This window comes from Falco punctatus (genome assembly GCF_963210335.1).
Source record: "Falco punctatus genome assembly, chromosome: 9".
Taxonomy (NCBI): domain Eukaryota; kingdom Metazoa; phylum Chordata; class Aves; order Falconiformes; family Falconidae; genus Falco; species Falco punctatus.
This window is the reverse complement of record NC_137589.1, coordinates 41,976,215-42,003,809: the sequence shown is the minus strand read 5'-3', so window position 1 is coordinate 42,003,809 and position 27,595 is coordinate 41,976,215. Positions and strand designations below refer to the sequence as shown.

The 27,595-nt window shown below is 44.6% G+C and overlaps 1 protein-coding gene across 1 annotated transcript in view; it reads left to right on the top strand.

Annotated features, from left to right (window-relative positions):
- LMX1B (LIM homeobox transcription factor 1 beta) overlaps positions 1–27,595 on the top strand; it is a gene marked incomplete at its 5' end in the record, with an annotated part of 161,240 nt that overhangs the window by 100,587 nt on the left and 33,058 nt on the right. The window contains one exon of the mRNA XM_080401025.1: positions 1,117–27,595. This exon is cut by the window's right edge and continues 33,058 nt beyond it. Coding sequence (XP_080257151.1) covers positions 1,117–1,274 — 158 coding nt within the window. The 3' untranslated portion in view covers positions 1,275–27,595. The remainder of the gene's footprint in view (positions 1–1,116) is intronic.

Here is a 27,595-nt window from a genome sequence, read left to right as displayed (position 1 = left end):
TTGCAGTGTGGCATTTAAATAAAATTTAAGAGGATTTCTCAGACTGTGATTATTGGCCTTGCTGTAGCCCACAAGGGCCTGTTACATCAGACTCGTTTCTGCTGACCAGAACCAGACTTGCTTCTACTTCATTGTAGAGGTCCATGTGCATGTCACTTCACAAGCACAGCATGCACAGGCCAACAAGGAATCTGCTTTGGGTCCATGTTATTACTTTTCCCACTGAGACAAGTCCACAGTACACACTAGGCAATTTGGTAAATCCTGTAAGGAGCTGAGGACATCTGAAGGCCCAGTGAGCATTAGATGGCTTGTGATTTTGTTGCTAACAATTTCCTTGGCTTTCTAAGCAAATGTCCTCGAGAGGCAGGTTCTGTGATCCGAACTGAGTGCAGGAGGTAGCTCAAAGCCATTTCAGATGAGTACATGAGGAAAAAGAGCCAGACTAACGCTTTCTTAGTGCTCACAGGACTTGAGCACTTTCTGGTACCTTAAGAGTTGAAGTAAGCTGAAATCTTAGTTGCTAAGGGAAATAAAAGGTGCTGTTCCAAACCAGCCCCGAAAGAGTGGAGTTTTCTGAAATGAAAGCATGTATACAAGTATAGCTCACTTGAGGCCAGGTGGGCTGGGTCTCCTCCTGGGTCTGGTTGCATTCTTTTACCTTGTGAGTAAATGAAGACCACTGCTGGTTATGGTGCTCAGACAGTTTCTCCCTGTTGCGGGCACCCCATGTCTGGTCCCACCTTCCTCAGCAGCCCTGGTGCCCCCACTGCTGCCGGATCCCAGCTCACAGAGAGCCGGGGGCCTGTTCCTCCCTGGCACCGTTTGCTCCTGTCATCAGCCCAGACTCTTTTTTTTTTTCCTGTGCCGCTGACTGATGTAGAAATTAAATCCTGGCAGATCTGAGTGGCACTGCTGCCAGCTGAACTCTGCAGATACGTTGCTAGCCTTCCTCTTAGTGTAGGTTGGACCCTTAGAGTGAAATTACGTTAACATGTAAAACCAAACCCAGGAGGGTTCCCTTTTGCTGCAGTGTGCAACACGTAGGCATCCGTGTGTACTATGTCCTCCTCTGGCTGCACAGAATCCAGCTTAACGTATACGTTTCATTTGCAGGAAACGACTCCATTTTTCATGATATCGACAGTGATACCTCTTTAACTAGCTTGAGCGACTGTTTTCTTGCCTCTTCTGAAGTTAACTCCATGCAGGCTAGAGTAGGAAACCCCATTGACAGGCTGTACTCTATGCAGAGCTCGTATTTCGCCTCATGAAAATAAAAGAAAACAAACAGCCGGCGTATATTTAGCCAGTGACTTTTTCCAGTGCAGACTCTACAGCCATATGTTGCCCAGCTCTTCCTTCACAGTGACTCCTGCTGCCTCTGGACTGCAAAGAGCATTTTTAGGAAGACTGTATCTGTGTGCATATATGTGTATGTATGTATATATATATTAATGCCTACCTACATACATACATATATATATGTAAACAAAACACATCCACCAGTCCCATACCCTTGATTCCCAGCTTGCACCAGACCACGAGACAAGCACAGAAGGAACAGAAGACCCTGCTCGTCAGCAGCCTTTGGTTTGGTTTGGTTTGAGCTCATGGTTGTAAAGGAAATGGATTTTGCGGAAAGCTAGACCTTTTCCTCCTTTCTCTCTTCCTTTCTTTTGGATGTTTAAACTTTTTTTTTTTTTTAAAGCCACTGATACTGACATCAGTCGACCATATGACAAATAAATCAAAGAAACTGGAGATTCCTCCCTTTTCTTACTGCATGATTCATACTATGTTGTGGATAAATTGCCATTTGAACTGTGAGAAGTTAATGTAAATGTGACGTTCAACATTTGTTTCTTTCTACACTTTTTCTACATAACCTAGATCTGCTCATTAGTTTATAGCCCTTATGCATATGATACTGAGGAAACTGGTTAACAGTAATATTTGTGGAGAAAGCCAGTGATTTCGTAATAAGAAAGGTCTATGACCCTGGAGAGGAGATGCATGTTAGGGACAGAGGCATTTAGGTTAGTATTGATCTTAAATAATTAAAACTAAAGGTGCTTAAAAGGCAGAGTTTTATTTAATTCTTTTTTTTTTGAAGTGTGAGAATAAAACAATTACATTTGTTTGTAAGTACTGCAGTGCCAAATTTCAAGTCTAGACCATGATTGGCAAACATGTGTAGTTCATTCTGGTCTGTTTGTTTATGTTTTGCACGACGCATAAATGTGCTGTGCTCCATTGTCCATCTGGAATAATTAAGCACTCCTTTAGTTAATTATCTTGCTTCAGCAAGAATCTATGATACAGAATTCTAGCCTGAACCATCAGAAGTCCTGAAATGTGCACTGACCCGGGGAAAAAAGGTATGAAAGAGACACAATGGGAGGTTTAGGTATGTTGAGCTGGAGTCTAACCCAAGTCCTGCAGGTTTTGCACTGACAGGACTCCTGTATTTACAAGAAATACTCTAAAATGAACCTATTAGTGTACACATAAGAAGAACAAGTACACAAATTGAAGGGAATGTCCCAGCTGAAGTCTGAATGTCTCAGATGCTGAAGTTTGAGCATGTGTCATATAGGTTTTCGTAGGGCATAAAATATCATAAATAATAATAGTATAGTTATAAATATTGCCTGGTGATAATTATAATGTGGAGAGACAGACAAGTACGGTCATGGCTTTCAGTGGAGAAAACTTCATGGGGAAAATTTGCCAGGGTAATATCAGTAATTATAGGGTGTGTTCAAAATAGAGCTCATGGGGAAAGATTGGCAGGATAGGCACTTTCTCAAATAAATACCTTTTAATATATTGACCATAATAGCCGAAAACAAATCCAAAGTGTTGATTAATCCAACTCCTCCAGGCTGAGGACTGGTACCAGGCCAGTGCTGCAGAGTCTCCCGTGGGGCTCGGCACCTTCTGCAGGAGCGTGGGATGCTCTGGGACTCCTGTCCTGGGTGGAGAAGCCAGAGCAGGGCCCCTGAGGAGAGAGCAGCCTCACCTCAGCAGAGCAGGGGTCCTGCTGGGGAGCCCCCGGAGAGCCACCCACCCCTTCGCTGATGGGGAAAGTCCTCCTTGTGTCCCAGAGGGGTGGATAGCAAGAGTCAGATGATAGGTCCAAGGGAAAAATTACAGTCACATTCCTCCCAGTGTGAAATCATGGACCAAGCTTGTTAGAGGTTTCTTGAGAAAGCAGTTTTTATCTGCAAGATAAGTGCGTGCATTTTCACTCTGTGGAGTTGAGGAAAGCACCAGGGGCGAAGACTATGTGTGTGCAGTGCAGACAGCAAAGTGCAGACCCAAGGCAAATCCTTCCTGCTGCTGCAGGGTGGCAGACCCACTGTCTGCCACACACACAGCCCTTGGTGAGCAAAGGGACCGATGCCAGGGCGATCGCTCCCCTCCCTGCAGGTTTCCATCTTCTCCCTCCACCGTGACAGCCCAAACTGCAGCTGCCATGCCCAGGGAGACAGGTCTGTTGCACCCATATGCTTTTGCTAGCAACCATTCTCTCGCTTTCTGACAGGGATGTGGATTTTCAGTTGAAGGTTGTGAACCTCTGGATATATTTTAAAATTGGAAGAATTTTTTCTTACTCACCCCCTTCAATTATTTTTCCCTTTCCTTGTGTATCAAAATAAATAACAATTTCCTTTCTCTACACGATAGCAACCATCTATAAAGAACTCAGGTGATCCTCACTGCTTGCAGGGCAGAAGGCAAGCAGATTTCATATGGCACATTATAAACATTTGTCACCACTGATCTCAACAGATTCATCAAGTTTTCCTTTACTTTAGAGTCATAGAAAAGTATCTTCACCATCTCAGACATACTGAGTTTATAGACTCTACACATAGGCACGACCTTGCTTCATCCCTCATTACTGGCAGGATCAAAATGGCATTTTTAGTGTTTACAGGGATTTCTAAGGGAACCATAATGTGACGTACAGTTTGGAGAACTGCCTTGTCCCAACTCTACCTCTGCTTCTGAGCTGGATGTTGAAAAAACCAATCCATTTCCAAGGAAAGAACCAGATGTCCCATTTTATAGCTAAAGTAACCATAATCTTTTGCTGATTTTTTGATGACTGTTTGCCACCGTTATTTTTTTTTATTTCCTTTCGCTGCTTGTACATACCATCTCCTCTCTCCTTGGTGTGTTGTATGATGATGCCTTAGCTGTTTGTTCCCCCATATTCCACCATCTCTGGTGCCACGTGCACGACACAGCCAAGCCCTCTGGCATGTGTAACGTTTCCCATGCCACTGTGGGTTGCTGCTGGTCAAGGGAAGGAATGCATAGCCAATGATTTCCAGTGGACCCATTATATCTGGCAAAGGCCAAAGTTCATTAAAGCAAAATAAATGTCACTTTTTTTTGTGGAATGAATTGCCCTACTGGAGTGTGATCATTGTGGGTTTAACCTGGGACCTGCAGTAAAGGATTATATAGCAACCTCTGACCTTTTTGATTTCTGCTTTACTCTTCTATTGTCAAGGGAATGTCACCGATCAGGTGAAAGTAAAATGTTTAATGGGCCATATCCCAGTAATATCTTACACTGAGTCAAATTGATAAACTCTTGCCAAAAATTCTTAGCGTCTGGCACTTCCACGGAAACCGCAAACAATGATTGCACATATGGGAGCTTGAAGGCTAGAGGTCATGACAGCAGTTTATTACATGCACCTTACAGTGATCATTTTCCCTAGGAAATTAACCCCTCACTAATATAAATGCATCAAGTGAGCTCTTCATGGTGTTTCAATCATGTTTTTTTTGGCTAAGAAAGAAATATATGTTAAACTGAAGTGGTGATAAGATGCAGTTAAGTAAAAGATGATTGATTAGGTTTCAGTGTTTGCTCAATAATGTTTAAAAAAGATGATTGTGAGATCAGAATGAATATGCTAAGTGCCAGCTTCCTCAGAAGTCTTTATTGTGCGGTTACCAGATCCATAATGGGGGCACGTAGGGCACTCAGAAATGGTTACGGAGCAGTGTGGTCCTTGATCCCACTACCAGGCTCTCAGCTGGGCAGCAGCATGTTTCCATTGCATGGCTGACTGTCGAGGGGACAATTCGTACCGTGCACTGTTGTTCTCAGCCCCCCATTTACCACAGCACTACAGATTAAACCCTGTGTCATAAGCATTGAGGGGCTAGTGGTAAATATTTTTCACAGTCACAACACGGACAACAATTATGTTGCTGTAAGTAAAGTGTGGTCGTTGCAATCACTAAGACTGAAACACCATCCTAGGCATTTTTATCTCCTTTTCTTCTTTAAACTCTGTCATCAAAAACATCCAGATCACTTGGCTCAGTTGCTGCTAACCGTGCCTGAGATGTGACTCATGTTAGTCTCACGATGGCTGCTGAGTGGATTTTTCAGGCCCACCCTGCAGAAGTTGGATGAGAATTACCAGGTCCTTTGAAGGGTCATTGCTGCTCTGTCAGCAGCAACTCAGCCACCTCACTCTGCCATCATGGCATGGGGAAGGTCCTTCATGCCAGCAAACCTTCCAGGGATGATGTGAACCCACTTACCTCTTCCTACTGTGCTCAGGACTCCCTTCCAGTTTCCTTAAGGATCAGAAGTATATCCCAAGCCACTGACCCAGGTGCCCTGGGGAACCAGGCTCTGTGATGCTGCTTAGGGATGCTGCAAGCTGGGGTTCGTGAGAGCACCTCTTTGAACAGTGTCATAATAATTCTGGTTGTCCCCAAAAGTCACTAGAAATTAACAGCAGAATCCAGGAGGAAGGGAAGGGTTCTTACAAGCCTGAAGCTTGGTCACAGCAGTGAAAGGACAGAGAGGCTACTGAAGCACATCAAAGCCATGGGAGCTGGAGCCACAGTACCCAAAGTCTCAAGTGCTCAGGATAGTGCTTTACACAATCCCATGTCCAAACCACGTCATGCATTTCTGAAGAACAGACACTCCCAGTATGTATGGGTCCCTCTCCAGCCCACCCTCCTCGCGCCAGTGGCATGGGACAGCCGGCTTCTGCACCCACAGCAGCGTGGCCAGGGCTTCAGGCATCTGTTCTCTCTGGTTAGGGGGTTACTGGGGCACTTGCTTACCCCTCGGCAGGTACCTGAAGTCCTTTGGCTTTGGTGGGATTTAAGCATGGTCTTGCTTGTTTGAGGCCTATCTCAATAAACTGACAACTATTTGCCCTACTCAAGGACGCAGCCCGGGTCCCTGTGGTTCTGCACACCCCGTTTCTGCGCAGCAGTGACTGTGAAGGGACTGCCAGATACTTTGCATTGGGAACTCTGTTTTTAAGTGAACACCCTATTTTTTAGCTGTGTATGGCTGTATTACTTGTATATTTATATATTCTGTATTTATGTTATCGAAATGTAGTATTTTGTAGCTGTCTGTTACAATTTAACTTGTAAAAAATATGACTATGCTCTCTCATACTTAACCAGCTGCCTTTCAGCGTAGATTCTCTGCTCCTTTCCCTCTGTTGATAACAAACCACCATAATGTATGTAGATCGGATATTTTTTTTAATTTAATTACTTGTCATTGTTAAATTATTTATTAGTGTTTTAAAATTTCATTTCACTGCATTTTTTTTCCCTGCCACCATTGCCTGGCAGCTAAGATACATGAGTTTCTCATACATTATGCTCCCTCCCATGTGCACATACGTGCACGTGCACACACACACACACTCTAAAACAAAAACAGAAAAAGAAAAAAAAAGAGAGAGATTACACTTCAGTATATTTGTAAATAAAAGCAACCTGTAAACAAAGCAGGATTTTCTTTCAGTGTGCAGTTCTTCCTTTGTTTTTGCAGACTGAAAGCACGTTCTCTGCATACTGGGGATGGCACTGCTGTTCTCCAGGCAGCAAAACCAGGGGACTGTGATTGCTGGGCGCTGAGTTAATATTTTTCGTGGTGTGGAACAGTAGTTAAGGCTGCTCGGTGGGTGCCCTTCTTTCTGCCACAGAGAGACACGCAAGGGCAGTGGCAGGGTCTCCTTTCACACTGGTCTCGGCAGGTTGAGAGCTCCTCTATAGGGATGGGGACAGCCTTTTACATGTCATGGCCCTCAGCCATTTTTGCATGGACTAGTTTAGGACAGGAAAAGTCTGTAGGAATTAAAGATGATGCAACCCGACCAGCCGCTCAGACCAAGCTCCGTCAGACAGAGATGTGTGTGGGGCAGTGCCAGCAATGCTTACTCTGAAGCACATGGATATGACTAGTCAACTGCAATAAGCCCGGCAGCATTTTGGTTTGGGCATACCTGGGGTCATGACAAGCCTGGGTGTGCTACTCCTCTGCCACTGGCCACAGGCATAGCTGCAGAAGAAACCAAGGAAATTCCTGCTCATTACAGCAAACAGCTTACACCATGAACACAGCAGCTCACCAGCCCTCTGCTCCATCCATCACATAGCAGAGGTCTGGAGGATAAGCAGTGTTTCGGGTGGCACACAAACTGCTGCAGGAGAAGACCTCAGCACTTGTTGCCACCCGTGCTGTGGCGGTGTCCAGCAGCCGGCTCAGCTCGCAGAGGTAAGGGCTGTTTGCTGCCGCCGACAGCAGTGCCCTGGGTGCAGCCTCCAACCTTCCCGCTGTTTGCCAGGGCTCAGCCGCCTGGCCAGGAAGGGCTGGCTCGTTGCATCCGCGGTGCCCGTGCCCTGAGCAGGCCCCTGGGGCAGCAGCCGGAGGTGGGATGCTCACCGGGCAAGGATGCTCACTGGGCAAGACGTGGTCTGGTCCTACCCGCCCAGTCCTGGTGCGAGGCAAGTTAGACAGTGTTACAGGCTCCCTTGAAATTTTGCCATTAAAGCTATTTTTAAGCTGAGAGTTGTGATTTCCAGCAAAAAGCTGCTTTTCACCTACAGAAAGCACATACTTAGTTTTCCAGATAAAATTTTGGTTTTTTTTTAATAGAGATAAAATGTCTCAAATGGAAAACTTCTGACCAAATCCTGCTAGGTTTTCAACTGTCACTGTGAGAAAAGATCGTTTTCTGAGAGAGAGACTCTTTAAAGGGAAGCAAAGCAGAGCAAATGCAGGTGTGGAAAGTGAACGAGCTCCAGAACTAGACAGCCAGCTAAGCTGGGCCAAGGTTTTTAACCACTTTTTCTCTGCTTAAGTGACAGAGAAGCAGCCATGTGGTTATTATTTTACTATCTTAACCAATGCCATTTATCCTTAAGTGAAAAGCCAGTGGTGCTGCTGACTTGGAGAGCAGCGTGAGGAGGGCGGCACAGGGCCCAGGGGGATGAGGAAGCCTGGCCGCCCATCTTGCCACTGCCCGGGGGCCACAGGGCCAGCCCAGCCAGCCTGCCTGGCCCCACAGCCGTGCTGCTCTGCCGGCCCCTGCCACCCAGGAGGGTTCCTGCGGCAAAACGGAGCGCGAGTACCCTCGCTGCTGCTGCGTGGAGGCAGTGCGCAGGGGCCACGCTGGCGTCGCAGGGTCCCGCAGGTCCCATCAACAGGCCTGCGTGGCTGCGGCCTCGCCAGGGCGGCAGCAGCCCCGAAGAGTTGGCTCCATTGTCCGAAGAGGCACGTGTGGTATGTGCACGCCTCGGAGATGGCTGCAGGGTCCTGCTGAAGCCACACTCGGTGCTTGCAGCGGTGGAGCCACAGCAGAGCTGTCAGGAGCGAGAAGTGGGGCCTGTGCTGGCGCGGAGGAGCTGGGCCGCCCGGCCTGGCAAGGCTGCGGGCAGCGGGCCCGTGGCTGCGTGGCACGTGCTGGCACGGATGGCTGCTGGGCCCCAGCGTGAGCCCTGCCTTCTCTTCCCCCACTGCCGCCAGCACCGCCCGGGACAGGCCGGCTTGGTAAAAGCCCAGGCAAAACGGCGTGTGGTGTCTGTGGGGATGTCAAAGGGCCCTAACAGAGTCTTTCCTGGGGCAAAAGGCCAGCAAGGGGAGCTGAGTGCTAAAACAGACAAATGTGTATAAGTATGACCAAGAGATTATAAAGTATTCATCTCGTAATGGTGAATTTGAGACCAATATAAAATGACAGATACATGCTGGTGTCTCTTGGGCCACGTAAACATGAACATGAACTTAGCTGAGGTTTGATCTGGTCACATCTGATTACTCATTGCCATTCTCCAGGTCCAGAGGCACTACATTTCTGTGCCTCAGGCAGAAAGTCACAATTTCTATTTTTTATTAAAGATCAAAACACACAGTTTTACAGATAACCTGAAATCACCAAAAGGGGCAGCCCTGGTTCCCCCGCCCTGCTGCAGGGGGGCATATCATTCAGCACGTCTCTGCAGCCCCTGTGCAGCAGAGTGCGTGCATCTGCCTTGAAAAACAGTCCGTTAAGGACCAAAGTGACAGTGTTTTCCCCTGGAAGACCTGCTTAATCCAACTTGCACTGCAAGCACAGGGCTGCAAGAGTCAATGAGAAAAAGGGCATGCAGCAGGAGCTGGCTGAAGGAACCCCAGCTGCCCTCTTCCATGGCAAGCCATGGTTTTACCAGCAGGGATGTGGTGCACCCCAGGTGGAGGGTGTTAGAGAGCCGCCTGGTCTTTTCCACTGCTGTTGGCATATCATGGGTGCAACGTCATGCGGGGCACAGTGCGTCAAGAGGTGGTAGCTCAGTGACATAATAAAAATCATTTGTGTTTAAAGCTTTTTTCCAATATTTAGTTCCTAAGTATGCACACATAACTGCTGAGCACAGATTTCTACTAAAACTCTCCCCAAGGTAAGGGAGGATATATCGCCCAGAGTTTCACCTGAAGGCCCGATCAATAAAGCATCTTTGTTCCTAGTCAGCCCCTTCCTTCCCTTCTGCTGTCCAGTTCCAAACTACATCATCCTGTTCCCCTCGTTCTTGTTATTGGTGGAATGTCACTGAGGAAAAACGAATTGCCATTAGCAATTGGTTTCACCTAAGTCAGAGTTAGCTACTCAAATATTCATGCTGTGTGTGCATCTAATATTTATGAAGGAAATTACTGAGTTGCCCATAGCCATTTCTGAATCTCCCAAAAAGATAGGTGAAAGGGATCAGCAAAAAAGAGGAAAAAAAAAAAAAAAGATGATTAATACATTTGGGGCTTGGTGTTCTGCATTGTTTGTGCTCTGTTTCTCTTTGGTGTCAGTGAGACAGAATGAAGACTGATTTATATGCCACAGCTGTAGCAAACAAAAGAAGAAGCGACCAGGGAAATGGCTAGAGGTAAAAATGCCGGTGCAAAAGGCTAAAGGCCTGCACCTGGGTACTGCTTCCCATGCAGTCTACCCCCCCTTGGAGCACCTTGTAAAATCAGATTATCTGCTGGACACAGGAGTTCAAACAGCCCTTCAAAAGATTTGTCTTAATAATTGCTGCCTTATCTTAACTTCTGTTTTTTTATCAGCCAAACTGCTGCTGGGAGGCAGATCCTGAGGATAAGGTGCTGTCACTCTTAATTATTATTACCTCTTATAATGAAAACACATTTGTTCATCCTTCTGTGCACTTGGAAATGGAGTAACTAATGAATGTCTAGTGTTTTATCAATATTTTTAATAACATAAAAGAAACATTATAAGTATGGCCCCACTGTATAAGATGATTGTACATTAAATGCTATTAAATAAATAGCATACTTGCTTCTCATTTATTTGTATTCAAATATAAACCAATTACTCAGTAAGAATGATACACATTTTTACATTCTCAGAAAACCCTTCTTTCCTGAAAAGGAAATTTTGCAGTTAAGATGCTGTGGGGCTATTTTCCATCACAGAAGGAACATGGTAATTAGCACTAGAACCAGCAGGTACATTCTGAAATGCGGGAGATGATAGAGAATGCTATTTCTTTGTTTACTTATGATGGGAAAACAAAACAATTCTCTTTGAAAGCCCACTAATGAATTTGGCTGGTAGTATTTATCAAAACAACAGCCACCATTCGCATTCTCAAACTGTTTTTTCTCATACTTTGAGAACTCAATATGAATTACTCAGATGAAGTGAAGGCATAGCATCAATCATACGTGTGGAAGACCTTAAATTCAGAAATGACCTGCACATGTCCATGTCCTTGGTCCACTGCTCCTCACTTGGGTCTGACAGTTGCCACTGAAGGTGGCTGGCGCTGGACTTGTTATCATTGCCAGCTCGTCAGTGCACCATGCTGAGCCCCGGGGTTTTGGCTTCACTGCTTCTGCAGATCACAGGCTCTTTGAGAATCAAACGGTAATCAAGACATGACACTAGACATGACCAAAGCTGTGCCCCAAACTGCAGATGAAAGAAAATAATACTGAGTGAAGAATTATGTGAGATGCAACATGAATTAGAGTAATGCACATTTTACCAGCTCTTAATAGAGAATTTGCTCTTCTCTGCCCTCTGGATTTACCCTTTTGCTCTTCTCTACCCTCTGGATTTACATTAACTGATAATCTTTTGACCTTTAGTTAATAAGAGGGCATCGCATTCTCTCTTATTTAGACAAAAAGAGGAAATGGAGTGATATTTTTGTATGCCTTTGGGATGGTATGTCCACAAGGAGCTATGCAGGGGACTAACATGACATCTGCTTGCTCAGAAATCTTCCTGCCCACCACTCGTGCTAGCTAGCCACTGATGAACATAGTGAACAGGAGATCCATTCCTAGCAGCAGCAGATAATGAGGGCTTGATTAGACCCTGGCATAGTCAGATGATGTCTGAAGGAAAAAGAGGCTTGGAATACAGGCAGATAAAAGCAATGTTTTTATGACAAGCATTTGATCGCCAACACCAAGAGCAACATGCTGGAGCTGTGAGCAGAGCCCAGAAGCCTGGCTCTGGTGCCCAAACCACTCGTGTCTCTCAGCAGCACACAGATTTTTCTCATTGTCTTGTGCTTGTGTGTCCCTCCCCTTCAAAAAAATCCTTCTCTATGCTGCAATATTTTACTTCTAAAAAGGTTTATTCAGAATTTGAGTGGTTTTGTCAGAGTTGAGCCATTTTTCCATACAAATTGCTGCAGAAAAGAGTAAAGCACTGAAGGCTTTCTCACAGCTTTCTACTTGAAATATTATTTCCTGCATAAACAATCAACTTCCTTTTGGAGCATCACAACCTGACAGCCTCAACACAGTTCTTCCCAAAAATACTTTTAGCTCTTCTGCTGCTTCAGTTCAGTGTTCAACACATCATTTTGGGAACTGTGAAGAGACAGAGGTGACAAAATGAAGCTGAGAAGTCAGGTGATGATAGCGGCCAAAAGACATGGAGTCATAAGGAAGGTGATGGTGACCAGGGTGGTGGAGATCTAAAGTTATTTTCCTCATGCAATGAGGATGCCTTCTGGTCCTCTGAGACGGGACTGAGGAGAGAGTGGTTCTAGGTGCTTTGTGTTGCCTCCTCCCCACAGTCAGAAATCCACGTTAGTTTTGTGCAACTTCCTACATCCAGAGAGGTCTCGGTGGGGCAGCAGCACTCCTTCAGGGGCACAGCTGTGGCTGCTCTGGACAGAAGGTGGTGGTGGTAGAGAGCCACCGGCATAAGGCAGGAGCAAGGGCAGGAGGAGGATGGAACTCGCACCTCTTGCAAGCCCAGTGTGCTGCCTCCTTCCCTCAGGTGGTGGGGTCTGTGGGGAGCACGCAAGAGCCCTGTGGGAGCTGGAATGAGGATGAGGAGGGTGATGGAGACAGGGCCTGTGGAGGAGCAGAATCTACAGTGCACTGATGCCCATCTCTGTATGAGGCATTTTGGGGCATGCCTTGGGAAGAACACCTCTCTGCTTTGTAACTCAGGCTCCAGTCAGGTACTGACCCTTTTAACCATGAACTTCCCTAAGCCAGCTCTGGGGACAAGCCCTGCTCACCTGGTGCGACAGGAACCCTTCCCCAGGTGCAGTGTGAAAGTGCATGCTGCTGCACTCACTGCTGCAGTGAGGACATGGGTCACAGCATTTAATGCTTTTCCAAGGAAGGTGTTTCACAATGCAGCCACATCTGTATTATTAAAATGAGGAACATGGGATATGAAATGCCTTTTCCTTCTGAACACCCATTCTATAATTACCATGCCCTCTCCCCCCAAGGGAGCACGTCTGTGGGTGTTGTGTAATGGTTATTAGCTGCACACCCACAGACAGCCAAGACATGCAGCTCTCTCTACCACACCTCCCTTGTTACCAGCACAACTTAATCAGGCTTGCTTAATTTGTTCCTTTGTTCAACTAGTAACAAGTAAACTGGTGTCCAGCAGAACACAATGAGTTACTCCTGATCAGATTACCAGTGGTCTATCCCAGCTGGGGCATTCCCTCACACCTGTGTTGTCAGATTAACATTGATAAGGAGCTGCTGATAAGCCTCTCACACAAAAGTGCTCCCAGTGAAGCCCGTGCATTCCCTTGATCTTTCTTTACACCTTAGTGCTGTGTGAAAACCTTTTGCTTTAGGACTGAGAGGAAGAACCAGGTAATTATACTCCTGGTGGCAACAGTCTTTCATGCCGGACCCAACAATGGAAACCTGCTGCTTACTGAAGCAGGCAAAATATATGTGATTAAATCACAAAGACCTGGATAACCTAATCTCTTTTTTTTCCCTTACGATAAAAAGAGAGAAACCCCAAGATCTGTGCATGAGGTAGAAAGAAAGGGAAGCGTGTCTGAAGGCAGGTTGCTAACAGGCTGGCATCTCCAGGGGCACAGCAGAGCTGTGGCTTTGCGCTGTGGTGCAGCCTGCATCTGACACCATGCAGCCAACCAGGGCCCCTCCTGCTTGGTTTCTTACCCTGTGCATCAGCTGATTGAAACAGAAAGCTGACACCAATATCCCAGTTGTAGCTCATCTGCCTGTCTAACTTCCAAAGGCAAGTCAAAGAATGAGTCTCAACAGCTGTACTCCATAAACGCTTCTTCCTCCAGTGTGCAGCTATTCTCCTGGGGAAAACCAGTGAGTGTAGGCTGGCTGCACCCCAGGTCACTCCAAACATTTTTGTATGTGTTCCGTTGTTGCAATGACATGCCCCATTCTTAAAAAATATTCGTTTTCCCACTGCTACATCATTAGTTTGCAAAATGCTTAGAAAATGAAAATGCTAGGCATGTACAAACTCTGATAATTTTTAGGAGGACTGAAGCAGCAGTGATGTCTGTGTGCTGCTGGTGCGCTGCTGCTGCAGTGCTGGTGGGAGACCACCCCTCCGGCCATGCACAGCACGATTTTCAGTTGCTGCAGTGATGCAGCCTGTGAAGCTCCTAAGGCTGCAACTGGGCACAGAGGGGATCAACTGCCTCAAGTTCCTGGTAAATCTGCATTTGATTACATTTCCATGAGACTAATGCATTTTAATGACGTTTGTAGCAGAAATTGTCCATTTCTTCACTTCCTTCATCTCTGAAACTTTTGTGAGGCCTTTCAAGCATGGAAGATTCCTGTAAGACAACCAGAACATGTATGAAAAAGAACAGGCTTTTGAAATATAATCTTCTCCAGTTTAAAATAGAGGTAGTGCTGGGCTGTTGACAGTAGGTCTCTGAAGACTTTCAATATACTTTTTATTCCATGGCTCTGGCACCACATAGGAAATTAATTCAGCGACAATATTTTCATTAGATTATAACCCAAGTTCTCAATCTTAGGCACATTTGTATGCTTGTAATACATTCTAATTACTTGTAAAGAATAAGTCTGTGTGCTGGTTGGTTTATTGAATATATTAAATTAATGAATAAATAAATTTGCCTCCACGCTGGGAATGCCACTCGACGTCAAAGCTTGCCGCAGAAAAAACCAGAAATGCACTCATTTGTGATTTTGGTAAACGATATGATTTGTATTTTAGGTGGACTTTTCTGTCTCTCACAGGAGTGACGATTGAGAAAAGCACTTTTTCCCCCCTAAATAACAGAAATCAACTGTGTAAAGACCCTTTTTCTTCATTTTTTCCTCTTTATTTTCCTTTTTAAAATAATGATTGTTCATTATGAATTTAGTTAGAATTATTCTTTCTGTCTGAGCTCAGCACTTCACATGCTTTCTCTAGGATGGAGCTCTCAGGACATTCACCCACTCATCTATTTTCATGCATTTCTAAGTTACGTAGAGTAGGAAGGAAATAGATACATGAATTAAAATGACGATACTGGTGGAAAAAAGTGTCAGTAATGTGTATGTGTCCATATTATGAGCTTTTCTGTTTATCTTGTCATATTTTGGTAAAAAAAATACATTTTTAGCATGGAACAAAGTCATCAGAAGTGAGATTTTTTTTTCTCAAAAGATGGGAATTGACTATTTTTAAAGAAAACTATTGAATTTCCATGGTAGGAAGGATAAGTTCCTCTGTTTCTGCAATGCAGAGCTATAAGAGGCTCATCCCGCCCCCTTCTTCACTGGTTTGTTCAGTAATGTGTTGCCTACTGAGTTTTCCTTTAATGGAATGATTTTTGTCTCTGGCTCATGAGAGAAAAAAGTTCAGGTCTTAGCATGCAAGGAAGCCGACCTGGTATTCTGGCACTAGCGCCAGCATCATTCCCTGGAGCAGTAGCTCTGAGAGCGCCTTGGTTTACAGGGAAATGCTCCTCGTTTCTCAGAACCATTGCATCCCCTTCAAGTGCCAAATTTTCTGATTGTCTTCCAAACTCCAAAATGCTTCTGGTTCCGGATCCCTTCCTGCCAGTGGGATCCCGTGGCATCAAGAATGATGTCTTCAAAAGTGCTTACCAAGAATGTGGAGAAGAGCACAAGGGACTTTACGCAGGAAAGAACATTCCTGTTGCCTCTCCAAGAAAATGTAAGGAGATTCAAGAGGTAAAAGAAATTGGCTTCTGGTGCTGGAAAGCTGTTAGGTCAGGCAAGAGGCTTGACGGTAAGACTGGGGTAAAGGAAGAATGAAAAATGCTCTTCCAGCCGGTCGAAATAAGAATCAGTAGAACAAGACGATGTGGTTTTCTGTGCTGTTTGGGCTGCAGTGCTTTGTTAGAGAACTGTTCACCCATGTGAAAATGTATAACCCTGTCAACCTGCCAAGTGAAACTTTGGGTGATCGGCTGCGTAAGTGCTGGTAGCACAGGATAAAGCTGCCTTTGGCTATTTCAATTACACGCCCAATTCTTTTAAGACTTCTGAATATTTGGGAAAGGAGAATATGCAGAACTTGTTTATTTACATCAGATTGTGCTGTGTTTTCAGGTTTCTCAACTGCTTTAGGAGCATGTGAGCACAGCCCTAGCCCTTCCCCTTCCACATACCTGCCAACATCGTCAATACAGCAAATGAATCGTCTCCAGGAGAAAGGAGCCATGTCAAGCTGATGTTGTGCAGGGTTTCGTCATTTCAACAAAGTGGGAACTGGAGCAGAGGCAGGCATTAAACAGCAAATGCTTTGCAAAGCAAAGTGTCAGATACTGGTGCTGCAACGATGATTCAGGCAGCCCTGGGGGCATTACTGATGTCTGTGCTGGGCTGGGTTGGAGCAAAGTGTTGTAACCAAGGGCAGATCTTAGCCTTTCATCTTTCAGGTACTGCTGGAAGCATGGCCAGGCACTGCTGGGCTTGGGTGCTGGGCAGAACAGAGGAGACCTGAAACGGATTTCTCTCTGCCTTTATTGAGACAGAACAGCCATCCCAGGGTTTGCACAGATCCTGGCTGTACACTGGGCAGCACTTCTCCCACTGCAGGGCTTGTCAGCAGCCTACATACTCTGCAAGCATCACTAGGGAGTTTTGGCAGGAAGCTCTAAGCATCTCACCTTCTTCAGAACTGAAATGGTTTTTCATGGATCTGGATGCTTTCAGAATGGCCTGCCTGTGCAAGTAGCTTTTTTCCATGGGTGATTGCAAGTGAGGTCTTTTGGATGAGGAACTCACTGAAGTTGACAGCTTAGTTCCTTTGAATTTTTGTACAGCTTTCTGTTCCGCACCAGGGTGGTGCTGAGCCTGCCCTAATTAGCCCAAATTACCATACCTACAGAAAGCATGAATTCATCCTCATGGTACCTTGCTTATCTCTACTTAGAGCTGCTGCAAAGACATGCCCCTGAGGGCATCACAGTAAATTTCTGGACCTTAATTCACATGTTCAAACTATTATTCAAACTTGCACATCAAACCTATTACTGCTTTCAGCAATTTTCAGCTTCCATTAAGGAATGCTCTACCTTTTTCTTTTCTAATCTGCTCAAAACATGCAGCAGCATTCAGATGTTTGAAGGGGTACCCTGAAGAGCCAGCACATTAAAACCCATCTCGAGACAGCCAGGACTTAACAGTTCAGAACTGTTACGCCCTGTCACAACTCCTTCCAGATTCGCCAGTCCTCGCTTTCACCAGATACTGCTTTTTCCTACAATATTCTACTTAACCGCTCCAAAAAGAGCCGTTCCACAGGGGTAAGGAAGACTGGGCTGCTCCTGCTACTACTACTAATGAAGCAATGCCTCAATTAGCTATCAGATAGGAGTTTCTGAAAGCTGGAGCTGGTATCTGCAAGTCTGGAATATTTGTGTTTCTGTAATAAAAGCAACAATTACACCACAGGAAGAAAAACAAACCTCCACAGACTGAGTAGATAAAAATGAACAGGTTTAACCAAAGCAATGGAGTAATATTTTATCAATCATCATGATTTTTGCATTGCCAAACTTTACCTTGTAACACTGGAGGAAAATGGAGTTTTTATTCTAGTGAAAAATGTGACTGACTGGAAAGAAAAGCTAACTTTCTGAAGGCTGGGTAAAAAGTCTTAAATGGTTGGTTTTGAATCAAATTCAGATATGAATGATTAAAACTTTTACTAATGCAAGTACAATAGTAACATTAATATTTTAAAATAATTGAAAATCAAATAAAAAGTTTACCCAACATGACATTTCTATGTAATCATTATTTTGTTATTTCTGAAATACAATTAATAATATCTTAATAAGACCAGTTTCCCCCGAAAGGGCTCTTGCAAAACTACAGTATGTTCCAGATACCTGTCCTGATTTTCCTGTCTCTTTTCTGCCTCGCAGCCATCTAAAAAGCAGTTTACTTGCTCCACTCTGACAGTCTGGGGATTTCTTTCACTTTATTTCCTCTGAAATAAAAGATATCCATCTCTTATTTTGCCAAATCAAAGTCTGACCTAGATCCTTATCTGGGGTAGCATGGAGGCTGGAGCTAGTATATAGCTTCCAAGGAAACAGTGAGAGGCAGCTTTTTCTTGTCCCCTTGGCTATCCAGGTGCCATGGGTGACACATGGATACCGCAGTGACGTGATGTCTCAGTGGCACCTGTACCTAGGCTTTCCCTTGGCACCAGCCGTGTGGTTCCACATGGTTTAGAGAGTGACACCCATGTGTGCTGGGTGCCCTGCAGCTCCCAGTGCCCCATGCTTCTGCTCCTGGCAGTCGAAGCCAGCTCAGGGCCAGGAGAGGAGCCCCAGGTGAACAGGACAGCACCCTAAAATGGGCCCTAAAAATAAGAGCTATGAACAACCTATCTAATACACCACACAGCAATCTGAGGATCATGTGCGTGTATTTAGAGTGCCATTGTATATTAGGTATAGAAAGAGTTAAAGAAAAATACCTTTGCACATTCTCTTTAAGCCTCTGTAAGGCGGTAAGTCCTACCACAACTTTCAGAGAAGTTGTGTCTGCCCACTGCGTGATGGACTCCCGTCAGAGAAGGCGTTTACAGGCCCTACGATTCAGGGAATAGCATTTATTTTCAGAAAGGCTGCCAAAGAGCATAGATGGTTATTCCAATCAGATAGAAAGTGCAGGGAAACATTTAATGAATTAAAAATATTCTTTTGTTGAAAAGAAGTTTATATGTGGGCACTTTATGGGTGGCTGGAGGGAGGGGGGAGGGAAGTGGAAGCAGCAGTTTAAAAAGAAAACAGCGTGTTTTGTCTTTCTGAGCCTGGCACGGCTGTGACATGAACAATGTCTTTTATATATATATCTGTGTGAAAATCAAAAGATGTTGTGGCATTTCTTTTGCAGTTTTGCAGGAGAATCAATCTTCCCCTCTACTGCACATCATTTACCTTTCAGACTTGTCGCGGCTGCTCAGAGCATGAAAAGTGAAAAACGCAGGAAAGCACCAGGTGACGTTAAGCGATGAGCATCGTCACCGAGGTATGCAGTTTACTGGCACATCCTGTCTGACAGCAGCAGACTGAGAAGAACCTGGCTTGGAACGATGCAGAATAGAAATGATTATGAACTGAGGATGCATGCTACGATCAACAAAAAGATGAGACAAAATAGACGCACAGCGTGAGTGTGCACTCACACAGTGTGAAATGGTTTTCCAGGTGAGGCTTGCTTGGCAGTGCCCCACGTGCTCCACCTGTAGGACATGACAAAACCAGCATTTCCGCAGCTATCCTGCATATACCAGAAAATGCCTGTGCCGGAGGAAAGGCCGGCACACGCAGGGAGCAGGCAGCATTAAAAACAGAATCCGCTGTGTCCCTTCTGGATGAAAAACTTCCTACCATTTCTGTCAGATGCCCCAGTTAGATGGCAAGAAACTGTTGCTCACAGGCTGGCATTGACATGGCAGATAAGAACACAGCCGCTGCTTCTGGCAGCATTTCAGAGCAGGATTTTCACAAGGATTAACTGTTCCTGAATGATTTCTCCAATATATGGGTTACAAATAACCTGATATCTGATAATCTGATAAATATATCAGACATGCAGGTCTTTCTCATACCAACAGCGTGACCAACAAAAGGAAAACCTTGCCCTCCAGTTATGCAGAATGCCTTCAGTGACCCTGTGGACGCTTCAGCGGGTGCTGATGGAGGGCAGGACTGCGCTCCACAGGGCAGCCTTCTCTCCAGCACTTTGACCCTGCAAAGTAAAAATCATTTACACATTCCAGTTCTTGCATGGCTTGGCTTTTGTGTTCATTCCCCAGATAATTAGCCTGGAAGAATTCGGGGCAAATACTTTCCTTCCTGATGCAGGAATAAGAATGAACAGTTATAGCAACAAGCAGGCTCTGTCTCTAGCAAGCATGGTCCCTCCAGTCAAGACCCACTTACCAAAGTAACCACAACAGGAGCAACAAAGGTTGAATTTGTACGGAAGGTTTTGTTAAACATGGAAAACAAAATTTGGCTAACCAAGCTGGTACTAAGGACACCACTGCTGGACTAAACTAGCTCTCTCTCATATGATGACTTCTGATACCTCTCTTTTTAGCCTGCAAACATCTTTTGACTTTCTTCAATTGCCCTTTCTCCTTCTGTCTCACACTGTTCTTTAGATTTCTTTTCATGTGTCTCCTGGAGTATTACTGACCTGCTCTTCTGCTCACTTGCAGCCTGCAGTCCAGCAGTTCTTGGCCCAACAGCTCTGTCATCCTTACTGATGCTGGAAAACTCAAATTCAGGCACATGTTTTTTGCCAGTGATTTCAGACAGTAACTCTTGCCCCTTCTCAGTATCAGGAAGAAACCAAAAGGTTTGGGCTTGGGTGCTCCCTCAGCATAACTTTGCCTGGGAAGTAAATCTGTCCAGAGATCTTGTCCTTCTCTAAGGAACCAGCAGCCATAAGTGAATAGGTCCCAAGCTCACAATTGCTCTTGGTGATGCTCTGTCAGGAAACCAACTGATGTTTCTTGCCTCTTTTTTAAAAAGAGTCATGTATCATCTGTGGTGGTAAGTAAAGGAGATAGCAACTCCCAGACCAGCAGTCTGGTCTGGAACTGGTCTTCACAAGTGTAACGATTTCTGTCACTCCTACTTCCAGGTATGATAGTGCTTGGGTTTTTGTCATTAACACCTTGATTTTGCATCAGAGCTTTGTCTCCTAGCTTGTGCTTCTAAGAATGTATATAAACATCACATATGCGCTCCTTTCTATCAGAGATTTTTATGAATAGCTGCCATAATAAGCTGATATGGATCTCCAAACTTTTTTTGTAATTTGATTTCATGTTGCTGTGGGTATCAAAGCTCTAACACATCAAAGCAAACACAGGTAAGCCTGGCTTTTGTTCAAACATCAGAAAACAGCATGTCTCCAGCATAACTCATCTTGGAGGCATCAGACTCATGCCTCAAAATGGATGTTCTGACTTGCTGTATTATCTGGCCATTAAGTCCTCGACATACTTAGCAACATCTGATGAAGTTGTTTGTATTAGTACTGCAATGTTGTTGGTAAGAAAGCAGCCTTGGGCTTCTCTGCCCTGCTGGATGGAGTACCTCTGACAAAGTCTGGCTTCCAATATCCCACCCCTGATCAGACCATAGCTGAGCTCCATTCTCCCACAACTCATCCGCTACCGCCTTAGTTTTTGATCTCTTGTCAGAAATGCAAGTGCATGTACCATGTAAGATGGCTGATTGTTGCCGTTTCAGGATCCATTGTATTCACTCATCAGTCAGTCAATATGCATCTTGCCTTAGAAACTGCCACCTGTAATGTCTCTAGAAATGCAGTTCTGATGAAAACGGTTGCTGTACACCCATATCAAGCACATCATACTCACTTTGAACATCTTGTGTCACTCAGAGCCATGAATAAAATGTCCATGTTTCCATGTACTCAGTTTCCATGAGTAAAATTTGGGGGGGGAAGTCCATTTCTAAGAGTCCATATTCTTTGCATAAAGTTTCCACCCAAATATTTCTATTTTCTGCTGTGCTGCAGTGTTTGTAGTCTATTTTTTGGTGCAACCCAAGTCTAGAAAGTTTAGATTTATTCATTCTAAACTGGCGTAGAGACTACACAACACACATTACCTGCCCATCCTCTTCACATGTACTAAGAAGGTGACAACTCCCTCTACTATCAAAGTAGATAATTTTTTTGTTTCTTTCAAACTTTGGATCATTACAATACGATGCAGCTGATGCCAAAGCATATCAAAATCTGAGAGGAGACTGGATATTTGTGTGAATGACAGGAATACTCTCAGCTGCAATTAGTGCAGTGCCCTTTTCCAAAGCAAGTGAAATATTTGTTGATCTCCAGTCCTCTGCTATTGTAACTCTTAATACGTTTCTTCCCAAAGGATTGCAGAACGCAAGTAGCAAGGTAAACTGCTATACCTGCTAATGGCATTGGTTTTGCTCTTGGATGGTGCCTGTGGAGTGCCTGCAGGCATGCTCATGGGCTGACTCACCAGGCTGTGCTGCTGCTCAGGAGTCCCACTTGCTTTGGAAAGCACTCAGGACTTGCGTCCTTCAGGCCAGGAGACTGGGCATGTCACAAGCAAGAACAGGTTGTTCCAAGGAGCTGGCTGAGGTGATCCCCCACTTTAAACTATTGCCCTTTCCAGGGGTATACCCAAACCCTACACGATATCTCTGTTCCTGTCTGGGAGCTTTGACCCCAAGTCCTGTGTGTTACCACAGTGCCATTCTGTGACATAAACAACACTGTTTTTTTGGTGTGTATTGCAATAGCATGTAGGAGTCTCTTGGCCCTCTAAGGATGCAATAGAAGGATTCACATTATACCATCCGTGATGGCTGCTCCTAGATGAATAATTCACATTAAAAATGAAGTACCATGTGAAGTACCTGATTTTTCAAGAAGTATCAGGCTAGCACCTAAACTGCCATGTGGATATTCTCCCTCAGCACTTCCATCTGTAAATATGACACTTTTTAATTCTGTCTCTTTGATTTACCATCAGTTGTTTGCCTGCCTAGGTCACCTGCGGATATGCACGTTAGCAGTGCCGGTGGCAGTGTGGGTGGCAACAGCCTTCGTGAATCTGGGTATGAAATCGGTAGTTGGACTGTGCCCGACCCCGCTCAGCAGTGGCTCTGCTGCCCAGCAGCACCTGAGCCCATGAACTTGAGCAAGGTGGCTTCTCCAAAGCCTTAGAAGCTGAAGGGACATGGTAGAGAGAGTGGAGCATCCCTGAGGAAGTAGGGGATTGGGACCGTTGCCCTATCCTGCAACATTTCACATGGAGCTTAACAGAGCCAAACCCGTGCACAGCTGCTATTCACGAGTGAAATTCTGTGTGCAACAAATGAGCTGGGAAGGCAGTGTGGAGATGTGTTCCCCTGCCCTTTCAGCATGGACACAAAAAATTGATGCTGACATATTATCAGCATATGTGGCCTTTGATCACTGCTGATGTATTATTGCACTCGAGAAAGATCATGCTATTTCACATGGCGCTGAGATAGTAAACAAAGAATTCAATGGTTTAATAGCACCTAAACTTCAAAAATGTTGACTCCAAAATAAAAAGGTGCAGTAGGATGTATACAGTATATAGTTCAAATATTTATTTGAAATATTAATTTGCAAAAATACCCCATTAAGATTCTATTCTGAGTGGTTTAATAACTTCCTATTAAAGAGCAATTTATTCTTTAATAACTTTCTGTGAAGAATTGTATGTAAGACGCTAGTAATAAAGCGTTACCAGATGATGTCATAGACAGTAGTTGTAATCTCTCTCCCTTTCAAAGGTGTCTTTTGAATAAAGTTTTAAGTTGCAATAAAGAACTATAAAGCACTATGTTATAATCAATCCCAGCTAATTTTTTATGCATGTATGGAATTGTAATAAAGAATGCTACTTGTGTGTGATCTCACTTGGAAGCTAAACAGGATAAAGAGCTCAAAAACCACTTGCTATGTGCCTGGGAAACACACAGGGGACAACACATAGGTAAGGATCTGAGCCACGGGAACATCTTGAATCTGAAAAAATATAATGTTCCATTGAACCTGAAAAAAAATGAACCATTTAAATGAGATTATTAATAGAGCTCACTGTGAAACCCAGCACAAACTTTTCCTCCCATACAGAAAATATTCTCCTTTCTTCTGGTACTTTAATGGACTAACTCTTTCTTCCCCGGAATCTGGAGAAACTCTGAATGGTTTTCAGTTTTCAGTCCTAGTTATTTATGGATTCAGTGCAAGGCTAGGGGAGAACTAACATTCTTTGGACAATGAGAGAGCACACACTAAAAAGGAGTTGGTTGTTAAAATAATTGCATGTTCAGTGCTCCAGTGAAAACTGAGATTACAGCTACAAACCCCATCTCCAAACCGCTCCTCCTCTCCTGCCACAGTCAGAATCCTCAGAGCAGAACCATAAAAGAAACACTCTATGGGACAAACATTGCCCGTGGCCTGACATGGTGCTTTTCCTGCTCTCTAATGAGCATCCACACAGTGTGTGCTGGTTAGGCACAGAGGCACAAGACTTTCCTCTGGATCCAGTTACCCTCTGCACATCAGGGGTGCCAGTGAATTTTTCAGTCTGTCCAGTCAGCCCAGTTGTTAGTGTTTCATACTTCGGTTTCCATAGCAATGATGCCTGTTATGATCAAAGTCTACAGGATTTTTAATGTAATCACCAGCCAAAAGCTGAAAGAAATGTTATGGGAAGGATTAGTTCAGTTTCAGGGAACTGAAATAGAAACACAATTTTAATTGATATTCAGTAGTATTTTGGCACCTAGATCCTAGAAGCCCTCTGGAAATCTTAGACCAGGCCAGTGGGTGATCCACCATTTCAGCACTGTGCTCAGTAATTTTATGCTCAAACAGTTTTAGTTAGGGACACTCCCAACATCTATCTCACAAATTACCTATGGAGTCACATCCCCTGCAGCACTGGTAGGATATTATATCATGCATCTTTTTTAGCTTATGACTGGAAAAGATAAGATCTGAAAAGAATTTGGTGGTGAGGTAGGTGATGAAATTCTGCTGCTGTGTTTGAATACATCAGGCAAGAATTGTTTTGAGTCCTGAATATGTATTCAATTTCCACAGGCTTCTAGGTGAGCGAGCATCTTTTGCAGAGGGAGTACAAGCATTGATATGCAGATAGAACACAATAACTATCAATAATCCAATGACATCTGAAAAATCAGGAAATACATTATTCCAAAATAGTAAATGGACTAAGAGCCGTTCATACCTTTAACATTAGGTGCCAGAGAATGTGATGTTGCTTATGTTGTCCCAAGTTTTATTTGTGTGAATAGGTAAATAGAACTTAAATGATCTCTTTAAAGATGCTTATCAGCCTCCACTACTCTGCACCAAAGGCATGAAAACAGTTACTCAGCAGCAAGGAGAGGTGGGGAGGAGACCACTGCTGTTTGGAGCTGTCTCCAGCTCCTTGGGTATGATCTGGAAAAGGACATATTTTTCTTTAACCCCCAGTACTGGGCATTGTCCCTTAGGTGTTCAGTGCAGATGTGAACACAGCTTCTTAGACTGATATACAGAATAAATGAAGTTTAGCCGCCACATATGATAAACTGTGGGAAAGGTGGCTGGATGCTGGGATGCTCTTGGTAGCAGTAAGCTTTATGGAAATGAGGATGCTCTGCAGTGATTTCCTGTAAGGCCCAGCAGGTCAAAATGTGGGGAAGCAGGTAACAAGTTTAGGTCCTAATGAGACAGGCACAGCTTACACAGCTAGCTCTATCTCCTGCTGAGGCACAAGTGGGTACAAAATGGACATGCTAGGATCTGTCTGCTGGCTCCCAAGCTAGGGGAAAGTTAACCACAAGAATACAGGAACAGAGAGTGGAAAAAATTACCCTGTACTTTTAATGCACCTACATCAAACACATTGGGGAAACAAAGTTCCAACACCGGAAAAGGGAGAGCACTATTTTCTGATCATCATTTTCTGATGGCTTGTCTGTTTGCCACCGAGTCAGACCAGCCTGTTCACTCTTGCAAGGAGAGCTACCTGCCAGAGGCCAGGAGGAACTGGCAGATTATCTTGACATCTTACACCGGGGCAGCCTGTTATCTGAACGTGGACCAGGGCTTTGCTTGGTGGGAAGGATCCTGCCCAAGGAAATCTTGCAGTGGGGCAGCACAGCTGGTATAACAGCTTCCCTCCAGTTCCACCTTCTGCTGCACAGAGTATGGATGCAGGTCTCATGTCTGAAATGTTCCTTTCTCGTCCCTTTTATGTCACCATGCATCTATATTTCTAAACAGGGGCATTATCCGCTCTTCCGTTTTACCTTTCAATAAAGCAAACCAAACAAAGCGGTATCAAGCCCCTGAACATCAATGGGGAGAATACACACATATTCTTGGGCTGTCCAAACTACAGCCCTAACATCCTGAGATGCAGCAAACACAGATTCCCTATTGTCCAGGCTACCCCAGCTGAGCTAAAAGGAATGGCCCAGGGGCGGGGGAGAGGAGGATCAGCTGTGGGCCTGATCCCAGCTGCGTCCAACCAGCTTTGTTACAGGCAACAAAGAGTAGAAGAAAAGACTTTTGTCCTTTATTGCAAGGGCGACCAACCTCCGTCTCATTGGCAGCAGTGACGATTAACCGGAGAGGATTCATTTATTGTCTGGCACTCGAGATCTCCCAGCAGTAGTCCACTCCAGCGTGCTAAAATAATGGGCAGCGCCTTGTTTTTGTAAATGACTCAGTCTGGCTTTGTCTCTTTCTGTGCCAGACTGCACAGCCTGGAAGAGCTGGTTGGCAGTGGTGGAGAGATCTCACTGAGAGATGGCTGTGGAAAAAAGATAGAGAAAATGTGTGAAAAAAATTGCCACGACAGGCTGAAGAGTGAAGCAAGGTCTCCTTCCAGTGAACCTGGCATAAGCAAACAGTGCTGGGTTGACAAGCGTTTCACGAGGGCTCCAGTACCCCATCTATAAAACCTCTTCTGGGAGGACAGGCAACATAGGCTACTTATGCTAGGACTTATAGCCTGGAGTGAGTTTTATGGAAGAACTCTTGACCCCTGCAAAAGGGCATAACACGAGAGCAAAAACAACACCACTGCAGCGGTCTGCGCACTTTCCTGTAAGAGCAAGAACTTCCCACCGGCTCAGCTGGGGAAGAATGAATCCCATTCAGGGACAGAGGCTCATACCATGGAGGCCTGCCACCAGACACCCCTTCCTGATGCTAATCCTATTCTTCTGCTTCGGATCAAGTAATTTTTGTGTGAGTATTTTTCCTTGGCTAAAGAAAAAAGATATTTAACCACAACAAACCTGCTGCCAGAAAATGTCAATCTTAGCTTCTTGGGTCTATATCATAAGCACGCGCTACCTATTTCTGACTGTCATTTACTTTTGACTGCAGAGGTACCTCACACATTGACAGAGGTCTCCTGGCAGTACCAGCACTTTGCCACCCTCCTGAAAGCAAGCATGTACAGTCCTCCAAGACATGAAAGAAACTTAATTAGCTTTAGTGCTAGAAGGCACCGACAGCAATGTTTTAAATATCCTCTTGCAACACTTGTTTGGGAGTGCAGGAAAATTCTCCTTGCAAAGAAGTACTTTCATTAGATTGCGGAGTAGAGAAAGACAAGCCTGTAAGATCTAAACCTTGCTTGGTTGCCAGCCTGTCCCTACTCTGAACACTTAAAAAAACCCTTCTCCACATTCAGGTGGCTCAATCATCCTGGCCGGGGCTGGAGAGGGACAGCATCTTCATTGCATCCTGTTAAACCAGTGAAGTAAAGCAAGAGTGCCATGGATCCTTATTAAGCAAAGCTTTGAAACGCACATTTGAAAATCTTTTTGCAATACTTTCAACAAACCATGTGTTTTATGTTTTGTTATTAATTTTTCTTAAATTAAATAGACGCTAGTAAAAACTCTCTCAGCCATGGCCTAGACCTGACCTTCTGTA